General features: G+C 42.2%; 1 protein-coding gene across 2 annotated transcripts in view; it reads right to left on the reverse strand.

The window, feature by feature from the left end:
- Positions 1-863: 863 nt before the first annotated feature.
- The window catches only part of LOC121323586 (GPI inositol-deacylase-like), a 36,843-nt gene continuing 14,811 nt past the window's right edge, over positions 864-22,895 (reverse strand). Inside the window, exons 12-27 of one of the 2 annotated variants that reach the window (XM_041264726.1) lie at positions 22,432-22,483; positions 22,073-22,150; positions 21,732-21,807; positions 21,478-21,551; positions 18,453-18,504; positions 17,963-18,029; positions 16,988-17,093; positions 13,821-13,859; positions 8,148-8,241; positions 7,065-7,155; positions 5,459-5,659; positions 4,822-4,957; positions 4,392-4,442; positions 3,722-3,969; positions 3,189-3,293; positions 864-2,452 (exon numbers count right to left, since the gene is read on the reverse strand). In XM_041264726.1, the coding sequence (XP_041120660.1) occupies positions 2,314-2,452; positions 3,189-3,293; positions 3,722-3,969; positions 4,392-4,442; positions 4,822-4,957; positions 5,459-5,659; positions 7,065-7,155; positions 8,148-8,241; positions 13,821-13,859; positions 16,988-17,093; positions 17,963-18,029; positions 18,453-18,504; positions 21,478-21,551; positions 21,732-21,807; positions 22,073-22,150; positions 22,432-22,483 (1,609 nt within the window). In that variant the 3' untranslated portion in view covers positions 864-2,313. Of the gene's footprint in view, positions 2,453-3,188; positions 3,294-3,332; positions 3,411-3,721; positions 3,970-4,391; positions 4,443-4,821; positions 4,958-5,458; positions 5,660-7,064; positions 7,156-8,147; positions 8,242-13,820; positions 13,860-16,987; positions 17,094-17,962; positions 18,030-18,452; positions 18,505-21,477; positions 21,552-21,731; positions 21,808-22,072; positions 22,151-22,431; positions 22,484-22,895 lie in introns of those variants that run through there. The other variant, XM_041264727.1, reaches the window with a different exon arrangement.

Raw genomic sequence — 22,895 nt, forward strand, 5'->3', positions numbered from 1 at the left:
TACAGCCCACCCTTTAGACAGCAGAGCATATTGGGAGGGTGGGGGGGGGGGGGGGGTTGATTAGACTCAGTAGCGGATAATCCAACACAATTGTCAGCAATCTCAGGGTTCCTTCAAAACGTTTTGCAATGCTTCCTTATTAAAATGCAGCCATTGGGAGCCACAGCTGTTAAGGTTAGCTGCATGTGCAAGTGCCTGCACTACAGCAAGTTGCATTACAGCAATGGAGCACTGTGTATAATCTGTGACTGAGCATTACCAGCCTCTCTCCTCAGAGGTGGGGGTTCTTGCATATATTACCTAATTATATAACTTTACCAAAATCGTCCGTGAATTCAGCCCTTTAAAGGTTGCACACACATCACATTCAATCAGAGTGCCCTATTACTAGAATGTGCAGCAAACATGTCGCTAGCAATCTACAGTATTGGTATGAACCTGGGGCTGTGATGAGGTATTGACACCCTCAAAAGCATTCCTCTTAGTGTAGTCTAGTGGCTGTGACGAAGTACTGCAAATCATTTGGTTTTTGGAGGATTTTGCAGTCCCTGGTATTTGCAAAATTGTCTTTTAGTAGCAAGAAATTTAAAAAGTGTTTGTTTTAAGAAATCTGCAGAATAAAATTGCACCCGTATTGTTTCTGTTACATTCTAGCGAATTGCTCACGTTTGTAACACGTTCCAGTGCTTCGCCTGTTCACAATCTGCAACCCCCCAATACAGTCGTAGAAAACACAGTGACTTCCAGAGCAAACAGCACACTAAAAAGGAACAGCATCTGTCTGCAAAGTTTCCCTGTACTGTACAATTTTATATATATATATATATATATATATATATATATATATATATATATATATATATATATATATATGCACACACACACACACAATAAAAATACAAAACAGGTCTACAAAAATAATTCAAATCCTAGATCTAAAAACTTAGTTATAATGCGATGGTGGAATATCACAAAACATTAGTGGGGAGGTAATTCCCAAGACAACCCTTTTTTAATTTGGCATATTTGGTGCTAGGCTCAATATAAGAATCAAATTTATGAACCCATAGGATACACAAGGAATTGAGCAGTTACTAAAAGGGTTTTCTTCTTAAAATACATTTGAAAGTGACTCAACTATCACAAGAAAACTCACTGATCCAACCTGTCAGTACATTTTAAACCGTTTTGTGCACCTCATTGCAAAAAGAAGAACATTTGCATTGTTTTATTTGTGGGACACTTATGTGCTTTGTACCCTAAAGGGTTAAGACCTTTTTCTAGGGCTAAACATTTTGTGAATTTTTTTTGCATTTGACACACAGTGTAAGGCAAAATGAGGATCACAATGCACTGTACATGATCCTTCCGTTTCACAAAGATATTCAATGATTCTTCATACAGCTGAGGAGATACAACATACAAAACAATCCTCTCACAACTGTATTGTGTCCAAAGAGCAGAACTGTAACGTTATGTAAAAGTCTGCGCAACACTCTTGTTTCTTTGTGCAATGCCTTCTCCTGTCAGGATTTCAAACACTGCAGAGAGCTCAACAGGTTTTATTTTTACATCCAGAGAATCAGTTTTTTTATTCTAGTTATGGCTTGCAAAAATGAGTACAAATGATTCCACTAAGTGCTTTCGGTGCAGTTTGGTCTCACTCAACAAATCTAACACAAGGCTGAAAGTGGAGCGAGTGAAGCACCACACATTCAAATAAAGTGCACTTCATTTTAAATAGTTCTTTTTTGAGGTGGTGGGTGGGGATTTTGTAGGTAGCTTCATCAAATAGCTCATTGGTTAGAGTGCTGGACCGGAGCATGGAAGATACTGCAGCTTGATTGGGTTGTTACAGCACTGGGCTGCTGTGTGGAAGGCAGCTCAGTGGATAAAGCAATGGGCTACAGTGTTCACTGAACACCATCTTCCTAAAGTGAACCCAACCATAGGCAGACAGGAGCATGTGCATGGTAGGTAGATGGAAATGTAAGCAAAGCAATAGGAAACTCAGACAAACGTTTTGGCTAATGCCTTCACTGTTATGTTGTTTCTTGTAGACAGTTAAGCCAACCATGAGTGAGAAATATTCAGTTTCTTCTCGTTCTTGTAGTTAATTCATCCCTAACTTCTAAAACACATTTAAATATTCCACTGATAAAGGCGTGAGCAGATACGTTTCTCTGCATAACTCTGCACATCAGAGTAAATGTGAAAAGGGTTGCGTTGGAGCATTTGCGCTGTGGACCTGCACAGGCTTCTTGAAGAGGGCTGCACACACAATGGCGGACTGTTTTTTTTTTTTTAAAGGAGCTATATCAAGCAGCTGAGTGCGTGCAGACTCAGGGTGAGGGCAATGAAGTGAGACACTCTGTAGAGGTGCAGCAGAGCGAATGCCACCATGGCGATAGACACAGGAAGCTGCAGCCTGGCGCTGACCTTCAACAGTTTACTGCAAGAAAGAGAAGGGCAATGTGAGGACTCAGGATGAACGTTTAGGAATGTTTGGATCCAATTTAACAAAGTCATAATGAGAAAGCCTCCATGAGAGTGCTATTACTGTTTTATGAAGCAACATTAATGTGAGCGAGACGACATGTGCAACATTTACGTGTTTGTGGAAAAGACTTTGAATGAATATTAAATAGATTACCATTGCACTGCACATACTCTACTGTATAAACAATACAGCTGACATTATATTATCGTTTGCCTGTGTGTGCGCGTCTGTGTGTGAGAGAGAGTTAATGTGCATGTGCATAAGAGTAACTAAAAACAAACAGTAAGGGTAGTTGATAAAAGATAAGGAACTGTAAGTACAGTGCTCCCTTGTTATAAGGTGGCCCATTATACCATGTTCTAATTCCATTCCACTAGTATACAAATTACCTACAATGTTATAAAGGGGGAGCGCTGTAGCAAGGATCAGCAGAACATGTATATGGCAGAGAATAATTGAAGATTCCAGTAGCGTAGCAGTTTCTGCCATACCAGGTTCTTGTAAGATTTATGCGACCTAATTAATCTCACTATACAAGCTGAATAGCTAAAACTGCTATGCAATGGGAGTCTTGAATTACAGTTTGCACTGTTCCTTTTGTATTATGCACAGGTCATTGTCTATTAAAAAAACACACACAAGGGGAACTCATATCAGCCACAGAGAATGGACAAACGGACAGACAGACCTAGTTCGTATTGAAGCTGTGCTGGAGCTCATAAGCAGCACTGCAGAAATGACCAGGACAATGGCCACTGGCCAGCAGGGGTCAGGGTCGAGGCGCAGGCTATACCTGCGGGAGACAACAGAGCCACCGGTCAACGCACAGAAGAGGGGGTGTCAGTCAGGAGGGGCAAGTCACAGTAGTGCAAGAACAGGAGCCATCACAACAAAGAGGTGCACAAAAGTCCTGGGCAGAGAAGGGCACCCACAATTAGGTCACACCAACCAATCACTGTATCAGCATCTCATATTTCATTGTTCCTGATGAAAAGGATATGGCCTCCTGTTCATTAAACTTTAACGGGACCGTGTTTATAAACACAGATTAAGCAACGCTATGAAAATTGCAATAAACCCTCCCTCTAAAAACATCTGAAGGAGGTTTAATGAACTGCAAGCTTGACTGAATAAAAAAGGGCTTTAAAAAGTACAAAACAGTCATTTAGAAAACATTCCTTGACGCAGTCGTTGAGGTTTTGTGAACAGAACCTCTTTTACCTGAGGTTCTTCGTCCAGTAGATGAAGGAGGGTGCACTCAGCAGCACAGGCAGGGTGAGCAGGGTGAGCAGAGTCAGGTGCAGGTACAGGTCCTCGCTGGTGTCCTCCAACATGGAGACAGAGACCAGACCACTGCTGTTACAGCTGACCGCTGGCTCCTGGGGCCCTGGGGCCTCCACCGCCCCCCCACCTCCCTCCTTCACACAGACCCCTGGACCTGCGGCTCTGCTCGGAGACTGCCTCGGGCCCTGTGGAGAGAACTAATCATTCATTCAGGACCAATCAGAATTATGAATTTGTCAATTACTACAGGAAATCCTTTCCTCAAGGGCTCTTCTCCAGCACAGGTTGAATAGCAACAATTCCATGATTAACTACATGAGGATCTGAACAGATACTGCAGTGAGTCTTAAAGTTAGTATGTGCTTCAAGGGGTCCTGGAGACATGATAAACCACAGGCAAGGTAATCACACATGGGACCCTCCAGAACAAATCAAGTATCTTGCAGACTTGTGAGGGCAGGCTGCCCACCGCTGCCCTACACCCTGCTGACAGTGATATGGCAGAGGCTTCTCATCTCTTAGAAATGTTTTGCCCAGGGTAGAGCAGTGTGCATATGTTCTGTGTCATGCTCACAGTCACGTACACACACAGTCACACATTACTCACCAGGTTGAGCACATGTTTCAGTGTTCTCTCTGACATCTGCAGCCTCAAAACCTACAGGAGGAAAAAAAAAAAAAAAACAAATTAACAGCAGAGCTGAGGAGACAGTCAAAGGAGAAAATTACCTTTTGAGGAAATGATACCGGCTAAAAATAAACAAGAGCCGTGGGCTGTAATTGTGACAGATGTCTACAAATTACACAGGAGAGGTAAAGGCTACTTTCGCTGCACCCTCATACATCTTCTTTATGTGCCGAATTTTCTTTACAGTGTGTAAAAAAAAAAAAAGATCACGTCAGAGGAATACTAACTGAGAACAGGAACTTGAAGGGGAAGCAGCCCAGATTCTGCTAACTGTACCTGTACATTTGTTGGTCAAGGGAGTCACTGTTGAAGCCCTACCTGACCTGGTCCAGATATACTGTGAACTCACCTTGTACAGGTAGATAAGATAGGTGATTATCAGGGCCAGGGCTCCACAGGTTGTCCTGCAGATGACCACCAGGAAGACCATAAGACTTATCTGACCGCGTGAGCCCAGCTTGCCGCTACTCGGAGAAGTGGACGGTCTGTATGGAGGGGGAGAGGGGACAGGATGGGAGGGGGCGGGACGGGTCAGGACGTGGGATTCAAATACAATGCTCCCTTTTTATTTCATTAGCTGACATACACATAAAAAAAATGTAACAAACACATGAAATACTGAAAGGTGAATTTGTGAAGGGTCCTTATACACACACAGAGGACAATACAGCGCTTATACAATTCAACCTGTACATGCTCTCAACTAATCTAAAGTTTGGAAGTCTGTCTTTCTGCCTTTCATCTAACTACTAACACCAACTTCAACACAGCTTAGGAACAAACAGCAACAAACAAAAAACAAAGTCATCTAACGAGTTCATCATGGGCATGCGCACTGTACATCCCGATCAGTATCATGGAAAAAAAACAGATCAAGACCTAAATCAACAGTATGTACAAGTAGAAACATCAATGCCTCCTCAATTACAAACACTGTCAAGAACCCATGGTACACAATGACCTGAGCAAGCCTCTGAGCCTCTTACCTGTGGATAGCTGACAGTGGGACGGACAGCAGGCTCAGTGCCAGGCCCAGCAGAGCGCTGCCCCAGTAGGCGATTGCAGAGCCGAACATGAAGAGAAGTAGAGACACCAGCGGGGACCAGTCACCCCCCTCCTCACTGAGGGGGGGCACGTCCAGCGGAGGCAGGGACAGGGCGGACCAGCCTGCCTGGAGCCAGCCCACACTGCAGGAAGACAGACACCAGGATGTAGTGACAGCACGTGCATTCCCAGGAGGGGTTTGAGCCCTACCCAAATTATGTCTTAAATCTTTTTTCCTTTAATATTCCTCTGGCTCCTATTTAATCACTCTCTGTTTCATTCCAGTTATTACAGGCAATGTTACTGAACGAGTGAGAAGCAACTACAGTTTCATGACATTACCGCCTGTATTGAACAGCTTGGTTTTGAGCCCACTACCCCTGGGTATCTTTAAAAAAAAAAAAAAACCTTCATTGAGCAATTTAAGCTTGTCAATATAAAAGAAAACTTAATATAAGCATCTCTCTCCCTTGTATAAAAACCTTCACTTCCCCTTGGATCTTAACCCTGGGTATGGGTATCCTTTACACTCAGTACTAATAAAAGCATTGGTGTCACTTGCAGTGTGTTTCACTCATTAGAGAGGCTGCACCTGGATAGTTTTAGATACCAGACAATGCTAACGCAGTGCTAACACTTCCATCTGCAAGAACCCGGCCGAAACCTTCTCCTGAATCTTTAACGAAGCTGCGCTCCTCCGGGAAGGCAGTTTCATGTGTAAACTCCTTGGATATTCCTGTATGGTTTGTTCCAGGGGAGGCAGCGGTCTGAACAAACTGGAGAGATAGTCCCTCAAGGCATGCCCCAGGCAGACAAGCAGGCTAAAGCATCAATGTGACGGGTCATGCCAGGCCATGCCAGTCGACCACATCACCTTCAGCACAGGGCTCACAGCGATGGATGAGGCACCGCACACAGGGGGCAGCACACAACTACGCATGACTAGACATAATATTCTGGGGGTTTTTTTGTTCTTTCCTGACACACACACCCGGTGACCACACACACACACCCCCCCCCCTCCCCCCGCCCACCCGTGTTTGACAGTCGAACTGGTGATGAGGAAAATGTCATTTGACTATTTTTATTATAGAAAACACACAAGACTTCTCTTGTGAACTAGGCTCTGTGTGACTGGAGTAACCAGTTGTTAGGTTTTAGTGCACACAGGTTCCCAACATCTCTGGCCAGACAGACAACCTCTGGGGCAGTTAAAAGCAGGTGGTTAGTGAGAAACACAAACATTTTATTAATGTTACAACAACAAAACAGCCTGCAGTTTATGAGGAATTCAGCCTTTTTTTCTTTCCACTTAAAACAGTGCTCGTGCTGTATTACTCTCTGCTATGCTTTTACTATAGGACACTTTTGCTGTCATGTCCTAGACAGGGTGTTTTTAAGCAAAAAAAAAAAAAGAGCTCTCCTCAGAGACAGAAGAGCTAGCTCCAGTAGAGTGTGATACTAGGTTTGTTATCTCTGATGTTTAAAGAATGATTGCACAGTGTAAAAGGGAGCACAGAATGACTGCACAGTGTAAAGGGAGCTCACCTCAAGAGATACAGAAGGATGTTGATGACCGGCACTACTCTGTATGGTTTAGCAGAGGCACTCAGAGCCTTCCCTAGCTCCACAGTGTGACCTGAACACAGAGGAAACAATCAGGACTGGGTGTGTCCCACAGCCAGCACACACCCACCACCCACCAGCATTTTAGTCTTGGGGGGAACCCCGACATGCCCCCCCCCCCCCCCCCCCCCCCCCATATATATATATATATATATATATATATATATATATATATATATATATATATATATATATATATATATATATATATATACATATATATTATATATATATATATATATATATATATATATATATATATATATATAAGGGGATACTATATATGTAATATATACATATATATATATACATTATACTATATATTTTATATATATATGTATAGATATATAAAAAATCACATATTATCACATACACACATCTATCTATATTAAACAGATGCTATGGTAGTTTTTTTTTCTTTTTCTTTTTCTAAAAAATATAGTAGTTGCCAATTTTTTTATTTTTCTCCCAATTTGAAAATGGCCAATTATTATTTAGGCTCGGCTCACCGCTAGCACCCCTGCGCTGACTCGGGAGCCTCCGAAGAGCGTGCCGTCAGCCGCCCGCTTCTTTACACACTGCGGATTCACCGTGCAGCCGCCCAGGAGCTACAGCGTAGGAGGACAATGCAGCTCCCGGGCAGCTAACAGGCAAGCCTGCAGGCACCCGGCCAGACTATAGGGGTCGCTGGTGCGCGGTGAGCCGAGGACACCCTGGCCGACCTAGACCCCCCCCCCCCCCCCCCCTGACGCTCAGCCAATTGAGCGCCGCCTCCCATCCACGACGTCCAGGCTATAGGGCGCATCCTACATTCACGCAGAGTGCCTTTACTGGATGATGCTATGGTAGTTTTCAGGTAATTTTGCAATCTAAAATAGTTTGGAATGAAATGCATTTGTTTATTTGTTCATTGTGCAGAAACAACTGTGAAGCCTCTATTGCTCACTCCATATGCAGTCCAGGGGGCTGGAGCTGAGAGAAGGCAGCTGCAGCCCTGTGGCTTACCTGTGATGAGCAGGGAGTAGAGCTGGCCCTCGTACGCCAGGAGGATACTGACAGCGATGTAGACAGGCAGGCAGGAGCAGTGGAACCGAAGTATCTGGAAAAATGAAAAGCAGATTTTAAAAAGTTGTGCCTTCACATTACAACAGGACATGCTTAGCGCATACTGCTGTGGATTATTTTGAAGTGAAAGTCTAAACTTTTAAATACTTTTGAATTGCTGTACTGTTTTGCTAGACTTTCAAAACCTCAGACATATCTTTGCTTTCAGGGCCATCTATCTAACAGCTCTGGGGCGTATATATACGGCACAGTCAATCGTGAAACCCTTCACATGGGTCAGCTCATCTCCTTGACTTGCCCCAGGAGTTCCTAATAAAGTGGCCCCACGCTGTCATATTGCAGCTCAGGAAAGAAAAGGGGGTTCAGTTTAGCAGGAATGTCACTGGCTAACAGGATTTGCAAAATGCCATTTAAATCTCTTTCAAAAGAACTATTACAAGAACAGGATGACTTCATGATTTCATAAGACCAACGGCACACCTCCACAGCTCAAACAAACACAGGGCAGGGCTGTGATAGGACCTCTTGAGAAAACACAAGGAGGTGAACTTGCATTGAATACCTCATACAGGTTCCAGCCTCTTTGCTATTTTGTACCTTGATTCAGATCTCAGCCCTGACTAAGCAGAAATGCATGTGTAACGGGCAGTGTTGTGTGTCTGCCGGGGAGAGGACCCTAAAACCATGAATGCAGACGAGCCCGGCTCTAGAGATTCATATTCCCAGACACACCTCCTGCTGTCAGAAGGGCAACTTAGACTCAAGAAAAGAAGAAAATAGCTACCACCTACTTCAAGTGACCAATGGACTAAATTCCTTCCTTCCAAAAACGAGTCTGGTAAAGTCTCAGTTCCGCTTCTGAAACACCAGTTAAATTGTATGATGTGATAAAAAGTGTTCGTTCATGCAACAGCATTTCCGAGGCAGCACTGTGTATACCAATATTTCTTTCTTTCATTGTTTTTTACTTTTAAGAGCACAGACTGTCGCAGGACATTCCCAGGCATTGAGAATGACTTCTAGTCATTTTTTTAAAGGTTTATTTTAGTAAACAGGCAACGCAGAGAGTGCAGCAGAATTGAAACATGCTCAGACATGCACACACACACACCTCTGTGTGTTTAGGAGTCAATGAGGTTTACAAGCAAACTAAACTACTGAACACACTTTATCTGCAACGTGACAAATACACACACATAGGTAAATTGGTTCCAATGCATGCTAAATCTGCACTAAACACAAATCCAAAACAGCATGTGTGTGTGTAAAAAAAAAAAAAAAAAAAAATATATATATATATATATATATATATATATATATATATATATACACACACACACACACACACACACACACACACACACACACACACACAAACACACAGTATAAATATAATGCATGTTAGTCACAATAAAAGTACCCGATTTTCTTTCACTTGAAAAATGCTTTTTCATGTATGAAAATCAAACATAGTATTTGTGTTTGTATATGAATGCAGCATGACATTGCCATTGATTACAACCTCTGTACATGGGCTCATTTACAGTTCCCAAGCTAGTTTAAAAGTATATGTTAATCCAGGTCCTTATTATTCCAGTTCAGTGCTGCTGATATGCATCCCACCCATCGACCCTCCTTCTCCACCTCTTCAGCCCTCACTGTTACAGCTCTGGAATCCATTCCCTCATTGTGCCCTGTTCCCCCATCAGGAAAAATCAATCCATTCCAACAATTCTGTGCAGGCATGAATCTGTAAGCACCAGTTTATAAAAGAGTTTTTCCAGACTGATGGCATTTAAAAAAAAAAAAAAAAAAGCAGCATTGTTTCCATAGGTACAGAGAACAATCCATCCCAGATGCTTGGAGGCTGAGTTAGAAACTCACACTAGTCCTGCACCCAGTCCTGAACTACCCCCAATTAACGGGTCTGTGCAATCAGACCAGTGTGAAACCTACAGGCTGAGGTGGTACTACTTCAGTAGATTCAGCAGGTACATGATTGCTGGTATCAGAGTAGTTCTGAAATGAAGGACTGGGTCTCTAACCCAGCAGTTATGTGGTGTGGAGCACCCTAAGGTGCTTTGGGAGGGCTGGATCTCTTCAGCTTCTTCCCTGTGTTGGTGTACTTTGATGGGACTGCTGCTGCTGCCATGGAGGTGCCCTTGGAGAGCTCCGGGAGGTTTGTTTTCCAGCGCGACTCCATCTCCAAGCAGGGCCTGGTCTTGGGGCACAGCCTAGGTGAAGGGAGGACCCAGCGACTGGCACCAGATTGGGGCATGGACTTGGCGGCACCCTGGTTTTGGTTGCCCACTTTGTAAAATCGATCTTCCAGGCGGACCTGGCTGTAGGGGGCCAGTGCCCTCTTGTGGCGCGGGCTTGAGGTGCAGAGGGACTTGATTGTCAACATGTCGGCCTTTCTTGCCGGCTCCAGAGCCTTCACTCCCTCGCTGCCGGACCATGAGTGCAGCGGAAACACCTGGAAGATGGCGGCCTGTTTGGGCACTAGCTGGCTAGCAGAACGGAAGCGGGGTGCCTTTGCTTGACCCTGTCCTGCCTGCCTCTCTGCCTCCACCTCCATTAGCCAGCGATCCACTTGGGCAAACTTCCTGGCTTCCAGAAATCCCTTTCCCCCATCCTTGACAAAGCGGCAGACTCCCTTATTCAGCCTCGGGCTGGCCACCTCCAGCAAGTGCTCATGCTTCAGCAGGTTAGCTTCAGTGAGCAGATGACTGTGGTCAGCGTTGTAGTCCTCACTGCACTCCATGTCTGGGTGCTTCGAACTTCTACAGCCTCTCCTTTCAGTGTTTTAAGTGCAGTAAGAGTAAGAGCTTGGTAGAGACCATGACATAAAAGTCAGTCTATAAAATCAAGATTGTTGTTGCCATGTCCACTCTTTCCCCTGGTTTCCAAACAACACCCCTGTCATAAGTAAAGAAACAAAAAACAAACAAGAAAAATCCTAGAACCAAGAAACCGTCCCGCCTGATCTTCTCCAGCTTTGAGAAGTTGTTAAGCCTCTTGTTTTTTGTGCTTCAGTGTGGAGAGTGCAGCGACTGGACTGCCCTCCACTATCACTGGCTCTGGGCCATTGCTGAGCAGAAAACCTATAAAATAACAGGAGCAGGAGGGAGGAGGGTGTTTGCCCAGCCAGAGGGACAAATCAGATTCCTGGATCTGCAGACAGGCTGTTTTATTGCCTCCTCGTAAACAACGGTTGTGGACAGAGAGAGAGAGAGAGAGAGAGAGAGAGAGAGAGAGAGAGAGAGAGAGAGAGAGAGAGAGAGAGAGAGAGAGAGAGAGAGAGAGAGAGAGAGCGAGAGAAATAAAGAAAGGAAGCTGTTCTGAAGTCTTGCTAAGAAATGCACAGTAAACAGAGCAGAGACCTATTCACAAAGGCTTACCTGGTGTTTAAAGAGCCTCCAATCTATACAGTACCTGGAAGTCTGAAGCTGTTAAGCAGCAGTGTAACTGTCCCAGTAGCAGGGAAACAGCTAGAAATTGTTTTCTTGGTTTATATCCCAGTGATCAGTCTGGACAGCAGAAATGGATTTAATTAATCTGGACTCACAAAGTGAAGAACATGTGCTTAACAAGTAGTGAGTAAACAGTAGACAGCAAGTAGTGCAATAAGAAGATTAGAAAAGATGGTTATCTTGACCTGGTTTATGAGTCGCTATCCGATTATATTTGCTTCATGATAGCCATTCACAGGATGCCAGGTCCCATAAATAGGTTAAACTTAGAAAAGTTTAAAACGTTATGTAGCAAAGAGTCCCGCCCCTGTGTGTAGTTTGTGTTGTGTGTTAATGTTGGCGTATAGTCATTGGAACACGGAATATAAACGGGTCTGTGTAACATGAGTGTTTTGTATTTAGGCACAAGGATTGCACAGCACTTCACGTGCAAGGAAAATGTAATAATGTGAGCATGGGGAATTGAACTTTATTAATTCACGTGCAGTTGTACCGAGACTCAATTTGAATGATTGATTAGCAATCGAGTCTCGGTACAGCTGCAAAAGCTGCATGTTTTCACTCACTCGGGGTTGTGTGTTTGGCGAGTGGAGAACGAGATTGGAGACGGAGGTTATAATAATAATAATAATAATAATAATAATAATAATAATAATCGTAATAATAATAGTTAATAGTTAGAACTGTCTTGACTCACCGTGTTTGTTTTTCTGTTAGTCTACTGTTTGTTTAGTGTTAGTCCGTTTTGTTTCATCTCTTTGTTTTGGCTACCAGTGCCGTGTCCTGTGTTTTGTTTGTCTTGCAACCTTTTATTTTCTGTTTATTGATTAAACTGCGCATTTCACCTGGCAGTACTGAGTGTTTCTTCCGGGTCTGACGTCACCATACATGCCATCCTGTTACACGGTATTATTGCACTTTTCTCATGGTTATAGTATGCGTTTACCATAGTTTACCCTGGCTTGCCATGTTATGTGATACGCTTTACAATGCTTACCTATGGTTTAATTGTGCTTTATTACACTGTGCTATGCTTTTACTGTCGGAAACTTTTATAAAGGTAGTTCTAAGATTCTGATGTTTGGGAGTAAATCACTGAATTGAACATATTAGACATGCATTATTTGTTCACACTAGGATATACACTTGAGAACGGGCACCATTTTTGCAGATTCTCTCAAAGATATTTAATGTCATCTTGCCCTGAATCAGTCCCCTCTCCCCACACAGTCAGTCACCTTTGCCAGCTCCTTCCAGGAATCGCAGCTGTTTGCCAACCTGCCCGTCTGAACTTGTCGAGCCAACAGCACTATCAGCGGGATTGTAAAAGCTGTTGCAGCCCCCATAACGCTGGACTGCAACCTCATATTTCTATAGATAGCACCCCGTATATTTTATATAATATATATATATATATATATATATATATATATATATATATATATATATATATATATATATATATATATAATTCAGCATCCAAACATAAGGGTATAAACAGATAAAACCAACCCCTTACTTTCAGGAAGCCCAGTACCATGATTTTAAAGTGAGACTGAAAGAGGACGGGGTGGGTCACAGGGAGGGTCTGCGTGAGAAGAATGAAGGCTGCAGCAAAGTCTTTAAACGTGAGCAGAAAGATCATTCACATCGAGCATCCTGGAACTCTGAATGAAACAAAATAACCCCTCCTCCAGCTGTACACCATCATCATCACCATTCCATCTGCAGACAAGCAGCATCAGGGAGGGGAGGGGAGGGGAGGGGAGTGGCGACAGCGTTCAACTGGACCGGGTGACACTCCTCCAGAACAATGCAGGTCGGCTCACAAGACAAGACTCAGTGCCCTGGTACTGCTCGATCCCTCATACCGAGTTTAAGTGACAGCTACTGAAATGTTATCTTTACAAACTAATATCATTTAATGAGCTGAATTCAAAAACACAGAATGAACAGTGTCTGAAATGTGATCCGTTTCTTTTCTCTTTTTTCTTTTATTTGGGTTACCAAACATTTTGTTGTGAATCGTAAAGCCCATGAGAAACTAGTACATCTTAACTTGAAACGCCAAAACACATGATTTGTGCATGTAATAATAATAATAATAATAATAATAATAATAATAATAAGTCTCTCTTACCTGTCCAAGCACTTGAAAAACAGATGTCCGTATGGTAACCTAGCAAGAAAAAACAGTTAACATGATTATGGTTTAGGAAGACACATAAATAACAAACTACGAATAATGTTTGTGAAGCAAAAAAAAAAAAAGTGTCAAGATATTGAATCCTTTATCCACCATCCATTTCTAACAGTAAAGTGAGTTCTGGTTCATATACCTGTATAACTGGATGATGTGGCCTGACCTCAACCCTGAGTATGTAAAGGATGAAGGGTCTCTTCATGGTCCCAATCAAGAGAAATGTCTGTGTGCTGATTTTGCATGTATCAAACAGTAATCTTTACAGGAATAGCTACCAAAAAATATTTGCCACTTAAGTAAGGACCAAATCAACAATTCTCTTCAATTGTCTTTTTATTTTTTCTACATTTGCTTAGCTAAATGTGACCTTACAGTATGTTTTGTAACTTTAAAAACAGACACTTATAATAAAGGCAGTGACTTATGGTTTTAAGAATAGACATCTGTTCTTAAAACCATAGAAAGAGTGCAAAGAAGAGTGACCAGAATTATTCTGGGTTTAAAAGGCATGTCATATGCAGACAGGCTAAAAGAATTGAATCTGTTCAGTCTTGAACAAAGAAGACTATGCGGCGATCTGATTCAAGCATTCACAATTCTAAAAAAGGTATCGACAATGTTGATCCAGGGAACTTTTTCAAACTGAAAAAAGAAACAAGAACCAGTGGTCACAAATGAGATTAGATAAAGGGGCATTCAGAAGAGAAAATAGGAACTTTTTTTGCACAGAGAATTGTGGAAGTCTGGAACCAACTCCCCAGAAATGTCGTTGAAGCTGACACCCTGGGATCCTTCAAGTAGCTGCATGATGAGATTCTGGAATCAAAAAGCTACTAACAACCAAACAAGCAAGATGGGCTGAACGGCCTCCTCTTGTTTGTAACCTTTCTCAGGTTCTTATGTCAATTTCTTGTTCTGCATGGCAAAAAAAAAACCAAAAATAAAAAAAAACTAAAATAACGATCTGCTACTGGCGCACACTGCCAAGACTCTGGCTCTCTGTAGTGGAATTGCTCCCCATTAGGTGACAGGAAGTGTCTCTATTCACGGTTAATTATGATCTTTAAACCAATTATGCTGCATTAGCACTGCAACAGGAGGCTGGAGTAATGCTCCCCTGAGCATTTAAATGTCAGATCGCCATTATAGCCATAAGTCCTCAATCAGCTATATCAATTAGTCTATAGTCACAGGGACGCTGTCTGCTTTAAAAGCTGGCTTATCATAATTAGCTGCCTGGATACCATGAAGCTCATTCCACAGCATTAACGCTGAGTGCTTGTAAGCAACATGGGCTGCTGTCCCTGCTTACCATCCAGTTTGGAACGTGGCACTTGAACACACCTTCACTTTTTTTAAAGTCAGAATCTGGGTTATATTTAACTCCAGGTAGATCTTCACTTGTGGACTGACCTACATAGAAAGGCTGAAATAGCTTAATCTAATGAGCCAGGAACAAAGAAAAAGGGGGTGGGGGACGGCAGCAGCATGACTTAACATCTTAAAAGGAGTTGCCATAGTTAACCCTAATCAATACTTTAAGCGCAGTACTGAAACTGGAGGACACACAGATGTAATGAAGTAGAGATTGAGGCAAGGAGCACACGGAGAGTGGTGAGGACGGGAAATGGTCTATCTAGTCATGTTGTTGAGGCTGAATCACTTGGATCCTTTAGGATCCAGCTTGACAAAGTTCTGAGATCAATCATATACTAGGAAGCGGAAAGTTCTTCCATTCTTTAGTGTGGCAAGGCTATCGCCGTTATAATTGTTAAAGTCAGAGCGGTCTTGTGCTTTTTCTTAAAAACAGTAAGAGGCTATGTTTCTACAAAAGAATATTAGGATAAATAATTCAAGATTTGTTTCAAATTCACCATACGTATATATATATATATATATATATATATATATATATATATATATATATATATATATATATATATATATATATATATTACACACACACACACACACACACACACACACAGATGACCTATTTGCACTCATGGTTAATGGGAATGGATCAAAAGGTACTCTTGACATTTGCCAGTGGAATCACAAAGCTAAATTGAGCCTGCAATTTGGCTTAAAGGGTAAATGTTCCCCGAGTGCACACAGGAAAACACTGATAGGCTGAACTGATAGACAAAACATAACTGACATTTGGTATAATTTGACGACACCGACGGTACGAAACTACAATGAAAATGGAAATGGCAAAAACAATTAGGGCATTTTTTATCAAGGATAATGCATTCAAATACCGAAACAAACAGATACAAAAGGACCGCAGTGATTCACTCTGGCCCATGGCAGCATAAATGAACACTGCAGGTTTTATTACAATTACCACATGCTTGCCTTTGCTATCCTATGCAGTCCCTTTAGCGTTTATAATGGGTTTGTTTTAAAAGCCTCAACAAGTTTTGATCCTCTGTTAATACTGCTACTTTAAGGAAGCCAACTCGCTATGCCTCTGGGCTTTACACTGTTACTATGCCTATGTGTTACCATGCTTTCGCTATGCTGTATTACGCTTTGGTATGCTTTTACTTTGGAAAACTTTTATAAGGGAAAACCCTCATACAACAGCCCAATGCATTCTATCAGCTCGTTCAGGAAATAGTGTGTGCAAAAGAGAAGTATTAAAGGAGAACGAGGACAACAGCATGCAGTCCTTACAGTAGCTCAAAGAGGTGGAGACGTGGAGGCTAACTTGCTGAGCCAAGTCGTTTAATGGTTTGACAATGTGATTAACCCTTTATTACAGCTAAACCGCCTTACAGCTAGACCACGTCCTGCAATCCACAAATGGAACTAGGTCTTGCCTTCTGTGTAAAACGAGATTTGAGGGAGGTTGCATTTTGAGGCAATGCAGAATCTATGTTCCATATTTCCGCAAGTTTCTGCCATATTTGAATTGTCATGCATTACTAGATGGAGATGTAACAACGCTGTAGAATCAGATACCTGGCACACTGCAACAGCTTCACACTCAAAGGGAAACCTAGCCTTTAACCTGGCAGAGCTACACTGCGTTGAGGTTTGCTAGCCGAGGTCCGGAGAGAGTAAGGTTCCTTTGGCACTAGGAGGTGGACCCTTACCGTGTACCGGCAGCCAGGGCAGGTGTGGAGCTGCAGGCTGGTAGTGGAGGTGTTGTCTGGCCGGGGGGAATGCAGCCTGGCAGAGATCTGAGTCACAGATGAACCACTGGAGACACGGCAGAAAACAAAGGTTACAGTGAGGAATGCAAAGCACTGGAGACAGGGCAGAAAATGCAGGATACAGCGAGGAATGCAAAGCACTGGATGGAGATCAGGGCAGAAAATGCAAGTTACAGTGCAGAACGCAAAGCACTGGAGACAGGGCTGAAAAAGCAGGTTACAGTGAGGAATCCGTCAGGGAGGTGAGTGCAAAGTGTGTGATACAATTAGTTGTAGTTCTCCCCTTGCAATTGTAAATGTTTTTATACTGTATGCATATCAATGAGGTCCTAACTACATAAGAACAACATGTTGAACCAGTGGTCTACAAGGGCTAATATTAACTACAGTTGCATGAGGAGCTCTGACAATGTTAGTGGGACTACAGTGTTCACTGTGTAATCTAGATGTCTGTAAAATAGGAGACCAAAGAATAAGACTATCAGTTTTTATATCTTTAGTTTGGGCAGAATTACAATGTCTCCATACAATGCCAGAATGTGACACTCCACTATCATAATTTCCTGCTGTGTGAGCAGCTTTTGAAGCTTGTCATTGTTCTGTGATATTCAGTTCATTATAGGTGGAAGCTATACTATGCTATGGGAAAAGGGTCTTTGCATCCCTCTATGCAGATTCACGTCTATATTTCAGGTCAATATTTTTTGTATGTAATCTATCCGATGCTGTCTTTAGAATACCTGCCTGGTTACTTTCCTGTAAACTGCGGTGACCAAGAACACACAGAGAACGAAGTGGCTTATCACACCACTTAGGACAGATCCCCACCCACATTCATGAGGAAACACGGTCAAGTTACTAATGGTGTGGATTACATAAGGATAGAGAGAGCCGAGGTCAAATGCCTTGTTGTACCTTGCTGTTGTGAATGAATCCTCACGAAACCACGGCACTCTGAGTCTGTAAACGCTGTGCTTTCCTTCTGTAGAAAAGAAATATAGAACATATAGCAGACACTGATATTAACCTGATACAGCCATATGTGGATTTTACATCAGACGGAAATGATGTCACAATCAAATTAGCTATTCTGCTTATTTATTTTTATTGAACAATATTCTAAGTGGGTATCAATATGTATTGTACATCACCCTATATGATATTCTAAGTGGAAATCAGCTTGTATCTTACAGCATCCTATAAGATCTATTGACTATTAATAATTAAGAAGTATATTAAGTATATTCTATACATAATGGCTTACCTGGGACACTGCAGTGATCAGAATCAAAGATGTCTTTGAAAAGCTTAAAATTTAAAATATTTACATTCGGTCAATGCTTCTCAGATTCTGCAAGAAAAACAACCGCTTTCATTGCCATTAAATCATGAACTGTCAGCTTACCTTGCGGTGTCTGGCAGCGGCTCTCAATTCGGATTGTAAAAGCCTGATGCATCTGAAACAAACAGGAGGGGAGCTGCGATTACAGCAGTTCTGCTAGCTGCATTCTCTTATTACATGCTGAATGCAGTGCTGTGTGATTACAGTGATTCTGCTAGCTGCATTCTCTTATTATATGCTGAATGCTGTGCTGTGTGATTACAGTGATTCTGGTAGCTGCATTCTCCTATTACATGCTGAATGCTGTGCTGTGTGATTACAGTGATTCTGCTAGCTGCATTCTCCTATTACATGCTGAATGCTGTGCTGTGTGATTACAGTGATTCTGCTAGCTGCATTCTCTTATTACATGCTGAATGCAGTGCTGTGTGATTACAGTGATTCTGCTAGCTGCATTCTCTTAATACATGCTGAATGCAGTGCTGTGTGATTACAGTGATTCTGCTAGCTGCATTCTCTTATTACATGCTGAATGCAGTGCTGTGTGATTACAGTGATTCTGCTAGCTGCATTCTCTTATTACATGCTGAATGCAGTGCTGTGTGATTACAGTGATTCTGCTAGCTTCATTCTCTTATTACATGCTGAATGCAGTGCTGTGTGATTACAGTGATTCTGCTAGCTTCATTCTCTTATTACATGCTGAATGCAGTGCTGTGTGATTACAGTGATTCTGCTAGCTTCATTCTCTTATTACATGCTGAATGCAGTGCTGTGTGATTACAGTGATTCTGCTAGCTGCATTCTCTTATTACATGCTGAATGCAGTGCTGTGTGATTACAGTGATTCTGCTAGCTTCATTCTCCTATTACATGCTGAATGCAGTGCTGTGTGATTACAGTGATTCTGCTAGCTTCATTCTCTTATTACATGCTGAATGCAGTGGTGTGTGATTACAGTGATTCTGCTAGCTTCATTCTCCTATTACATGCTGAATGCAGTGCTGTGTGATTACAGTGATTCTGCTAGCTTCATTCTCTTATTACATGCTGAATGCAGTGCTGTGTGATTACAGTGATTCTGCTAGCTGCATTCTCTTATTACATGCTGAATGCAGTGGTCTGTGATTACAGTGATTCTGCTAGCTTCATTCTCTTATTACATGCTGAATGCAGTGCTGTGTGATTACAGTGATTCTGCTAGCTGCATTCTCTTATTACATGCTGAATGCAGTGCTGTGTGATTACAGTGATTCTGCTAGCTGCATTCTCTTATTACATGCTGAATGCAGTGCTGTGTGATTACAGTGATTCTGCTAGCTGCATTCTCTTATTACATGCTGAATGCAGTGCTGTGTGATTACAGTGATTCTGCTAGCTGCATTCTCTTATTACATGCTGAATGCTGTGCTGTGTGATTACAGTGATTCTGCTAGCTGCATTCTCTTATTACATGCTGAATGCAGTGGTCTGTGATTACAGTGATTCTGCTAGCTTCATTCTCTTATTACATGCTGAATGCAGTGCTGTGTGATTACAGTGATTCTGCTAGCTGCATTCTCTTATTACATGCTGAATGCAGTGCTGTGTGATTACAGTGATTCTGCTAGCTGCATTCTCTTATTACATGCTGAATGCAGTGCTGTGTGATTACAGTGATTCTGCTAGCTTCATTCTCTTATTACATGCTGAATGCAGTGCTGTGTGATTACAGTGATTCTGCTAGCTTCATTCTCTTATTACATGCTGAATGCAGTGCTGTGTGATTACAGTGATTCTGCTAGCTTCATTCTCTTATTACATGCTGAATGCAGTGCTGTGTGATTACAGTGATTCTGCTAGCTGCATTCTCTTATTACATGCTGAATGCAGTGCTGTGTGATTACAGTGATTCTGCTAGCTTCATTCTCCTATTACATGCTGAATGCAGTGCTGTGTGATTACAGTGATTCTGCTAGCTTCATTCTCTTATTACATGCTGAATGCAGTGCTGTGTGATTACAGTGATTCTGCTAGCTGCATTCTCTTATTACATGCTGAATGCAGTGGTCTGTGATTACAGTGATTCTGCTAGCTGCATTCTCTTATTACATGCTGAATGCAGTGGTCTGTGATTACAGTGATTCTGCTAGCTGCATTCTCTTATTACATGCTGAATGCAGTGCTGTGTGATTACAGTGATTCTGCTAGCTGCATTCTCTTATTACATGCTGAATGCAGTGGTCTGTGATTACAGTGATTCTGCTAGCTGCATTCTCTTATTACATGCTGAATGCAGTGCTCTGTGAAAAAACAACCCTCTGTGGTTAGAAAGGGACATCAGTACGTGGTAAATATGGATATACGGAGGAATAACAACAGTGAAGTACAGTATAGAAAACACACAGATATTAAAACAGGCATGGCATTAAATATTATGACAGTCTAACTGGTCTAAAAATACCCAAACCAGTATGTGTTAATAACACTGAAAGACTTCTCCTTTAACCTTTGGATGTTTTTTTTTTTTTTACCAGGTTTCTGTTGCATACGGCTCTATATCTTCGTGATGTGAAGGTATGGATGGTTTTATTATCAGGTTGCATACGGCTCTATATCTTCGTGATGTGATGGTATGGATGTTTTTTTTACCAGGTTTCTGTTGCGTGTGGCTCTATATCTTCGTGATGTGAAGGTATGGATGGTTTTTTTTACCAGGTTTCTGTTGCGTACGGCTCTATATCTTCGTGATGTGAAGGTATGGATGGTTTTATTACCAGGTTTCTGTTGCGTACGGCTCTATATCTTCGTGATGTGAAGGTATGGATGGTTTTTTTACCAGGTTTCTGTTGCGTGTGGCTCTATATCTTCGTGATGTGAAGGTATGGATGGTTTTTTTACCAGGTTTCTGTTGCGTACGGCTCTATATCTTCGTGATGTGAAGGTATGGATGGTTTTTTTTACCAGGTTTCTGTTGCGTACGGCTCTATATCTTCGTGATGTGAAGGTATGGATGGTTTTATTACCAGGTTTCTGTTGTGTACAGCTCTTCTGTATCTTTGTGATGTGAAGGTATGGATGGTTTGCAGTGTGGTCTGTGCCCCCCTACCTGGTGAAAGTCCTGTAGCTGAATATTGTGGATGAGGCCTGTTGGGTGCAGCACCACCTCACTCACAGTCACACCTGCAAAACCAAACACCAAGAGGATGAGTAACACGTTGAAGTGTCAGCACCATGAGACAGTAGGACACCATGACCTTTGTAACCCTAATGTGGAATTGCATCTTATACATAAAACCATGCCCATGAATAATCTTTAATGTAGCTGTGATGAACTTTTAGAAGGGTGATGAGGGTACCCACCGAAAGACAGGACGTGAGTCACGGGAGTGGAGATGATCCGAGAGTCTTCATTGAAAAACTCACAGTCTACACTGAACTGCAGGGAGGAAACAAACAGCTACTATAAGCTAGTATGTACAGCTGACCCTGAATCTTATGGTAAAAAGAGCATCTTCTTATGAAAACTTTGCATGAACAAGAGGACCGAGAAGCAAAGACGTCTCCAACAAAATGTATTATTAAAAACATTGTGGTCAGCCCAGTTCCGTCGCGACCTGCAATAGACAATGTGTGTGTGTGTGTGTGTGTGTGTGTGTGTGTGTGTGTGTGTGTGTGTGTGTGTGTGTTGTGGGGGGGGTTACCTGCTTGGCATTCGTGTTTGAGGCGCTGACAACAATGTGGGAGAAGGAAGGATAATCGTCCAGTTTCAGAGTCAGAACCTGCAAGACAGCAGAGCAGGGAGCAGGGCTGAGAGTGGATAGAGGTACCTGCACTATGGAAGAACCATTGTGTTTATCAAGCCAGGACAAGAACACACTGTAAGGCCAGTGATTTTCAATTCTGCCCCTTTGTGGAATCACATGCGCACATGCACACGTCTTGGATACTGACCCTCAGTATTATGTGCTATACATTTTCTCTGCACAGAACAACATTCAACAGTGCCTATTTCTATTCAAAATCCATCTGTATGCTCACAGGCAAATGTAATAAAACTCACCTTAAAGGCTGGGAGTAACTCAGTCCCCCAAGACAGATCGACCGCCTGCAAGCTGTGGGTATCACAACAGCACGTGTGTGAGAAAGTGAGAAATCAAGAAATCATTAGAAATCAAGGGTCTTTTAGATAAACCCTCTCCTCCCTCCCCTTCCACTCCCCAGGGCAGCTCTCACAGCACATCACAATCAGAGCTCTTCTTACATTATTTATCAAAGTTTCTCCCAACGAGCAAGTCCCCAAAGTCCAGGACTCATTTAATAGCAAATCCTGGTTTGAACCCAGGTCTTTCAGGAATTACATTTAATAATCAGGTTATATTACAGCAGAGTAGACAGGACTGGGCTCACACAGTCTGACTTGCAGCTAAACGCAGATACTCAGTTTAATTGTTTTTCTTTACCTGAAGAAAAAGTTTGCCTACTTGACTTTTTTTTTTTTATTAAAAAAATATAAATATATAAACT

The sequence above is a fragment of the Polyodon spathula genome, chromosome 11 (assembly GCF_017654505.1).
Source record: "Polyodon spathula isolate WHYD16114869_AA chromosome 11, ASM1765450v1, whole genome shotgun sequence".
NCBI lineage: Eukaryota > Metazoa > Chordata > Actinopteri > Acipenseriformes > Polyodontidae > Polyodon > Polyodon spathula.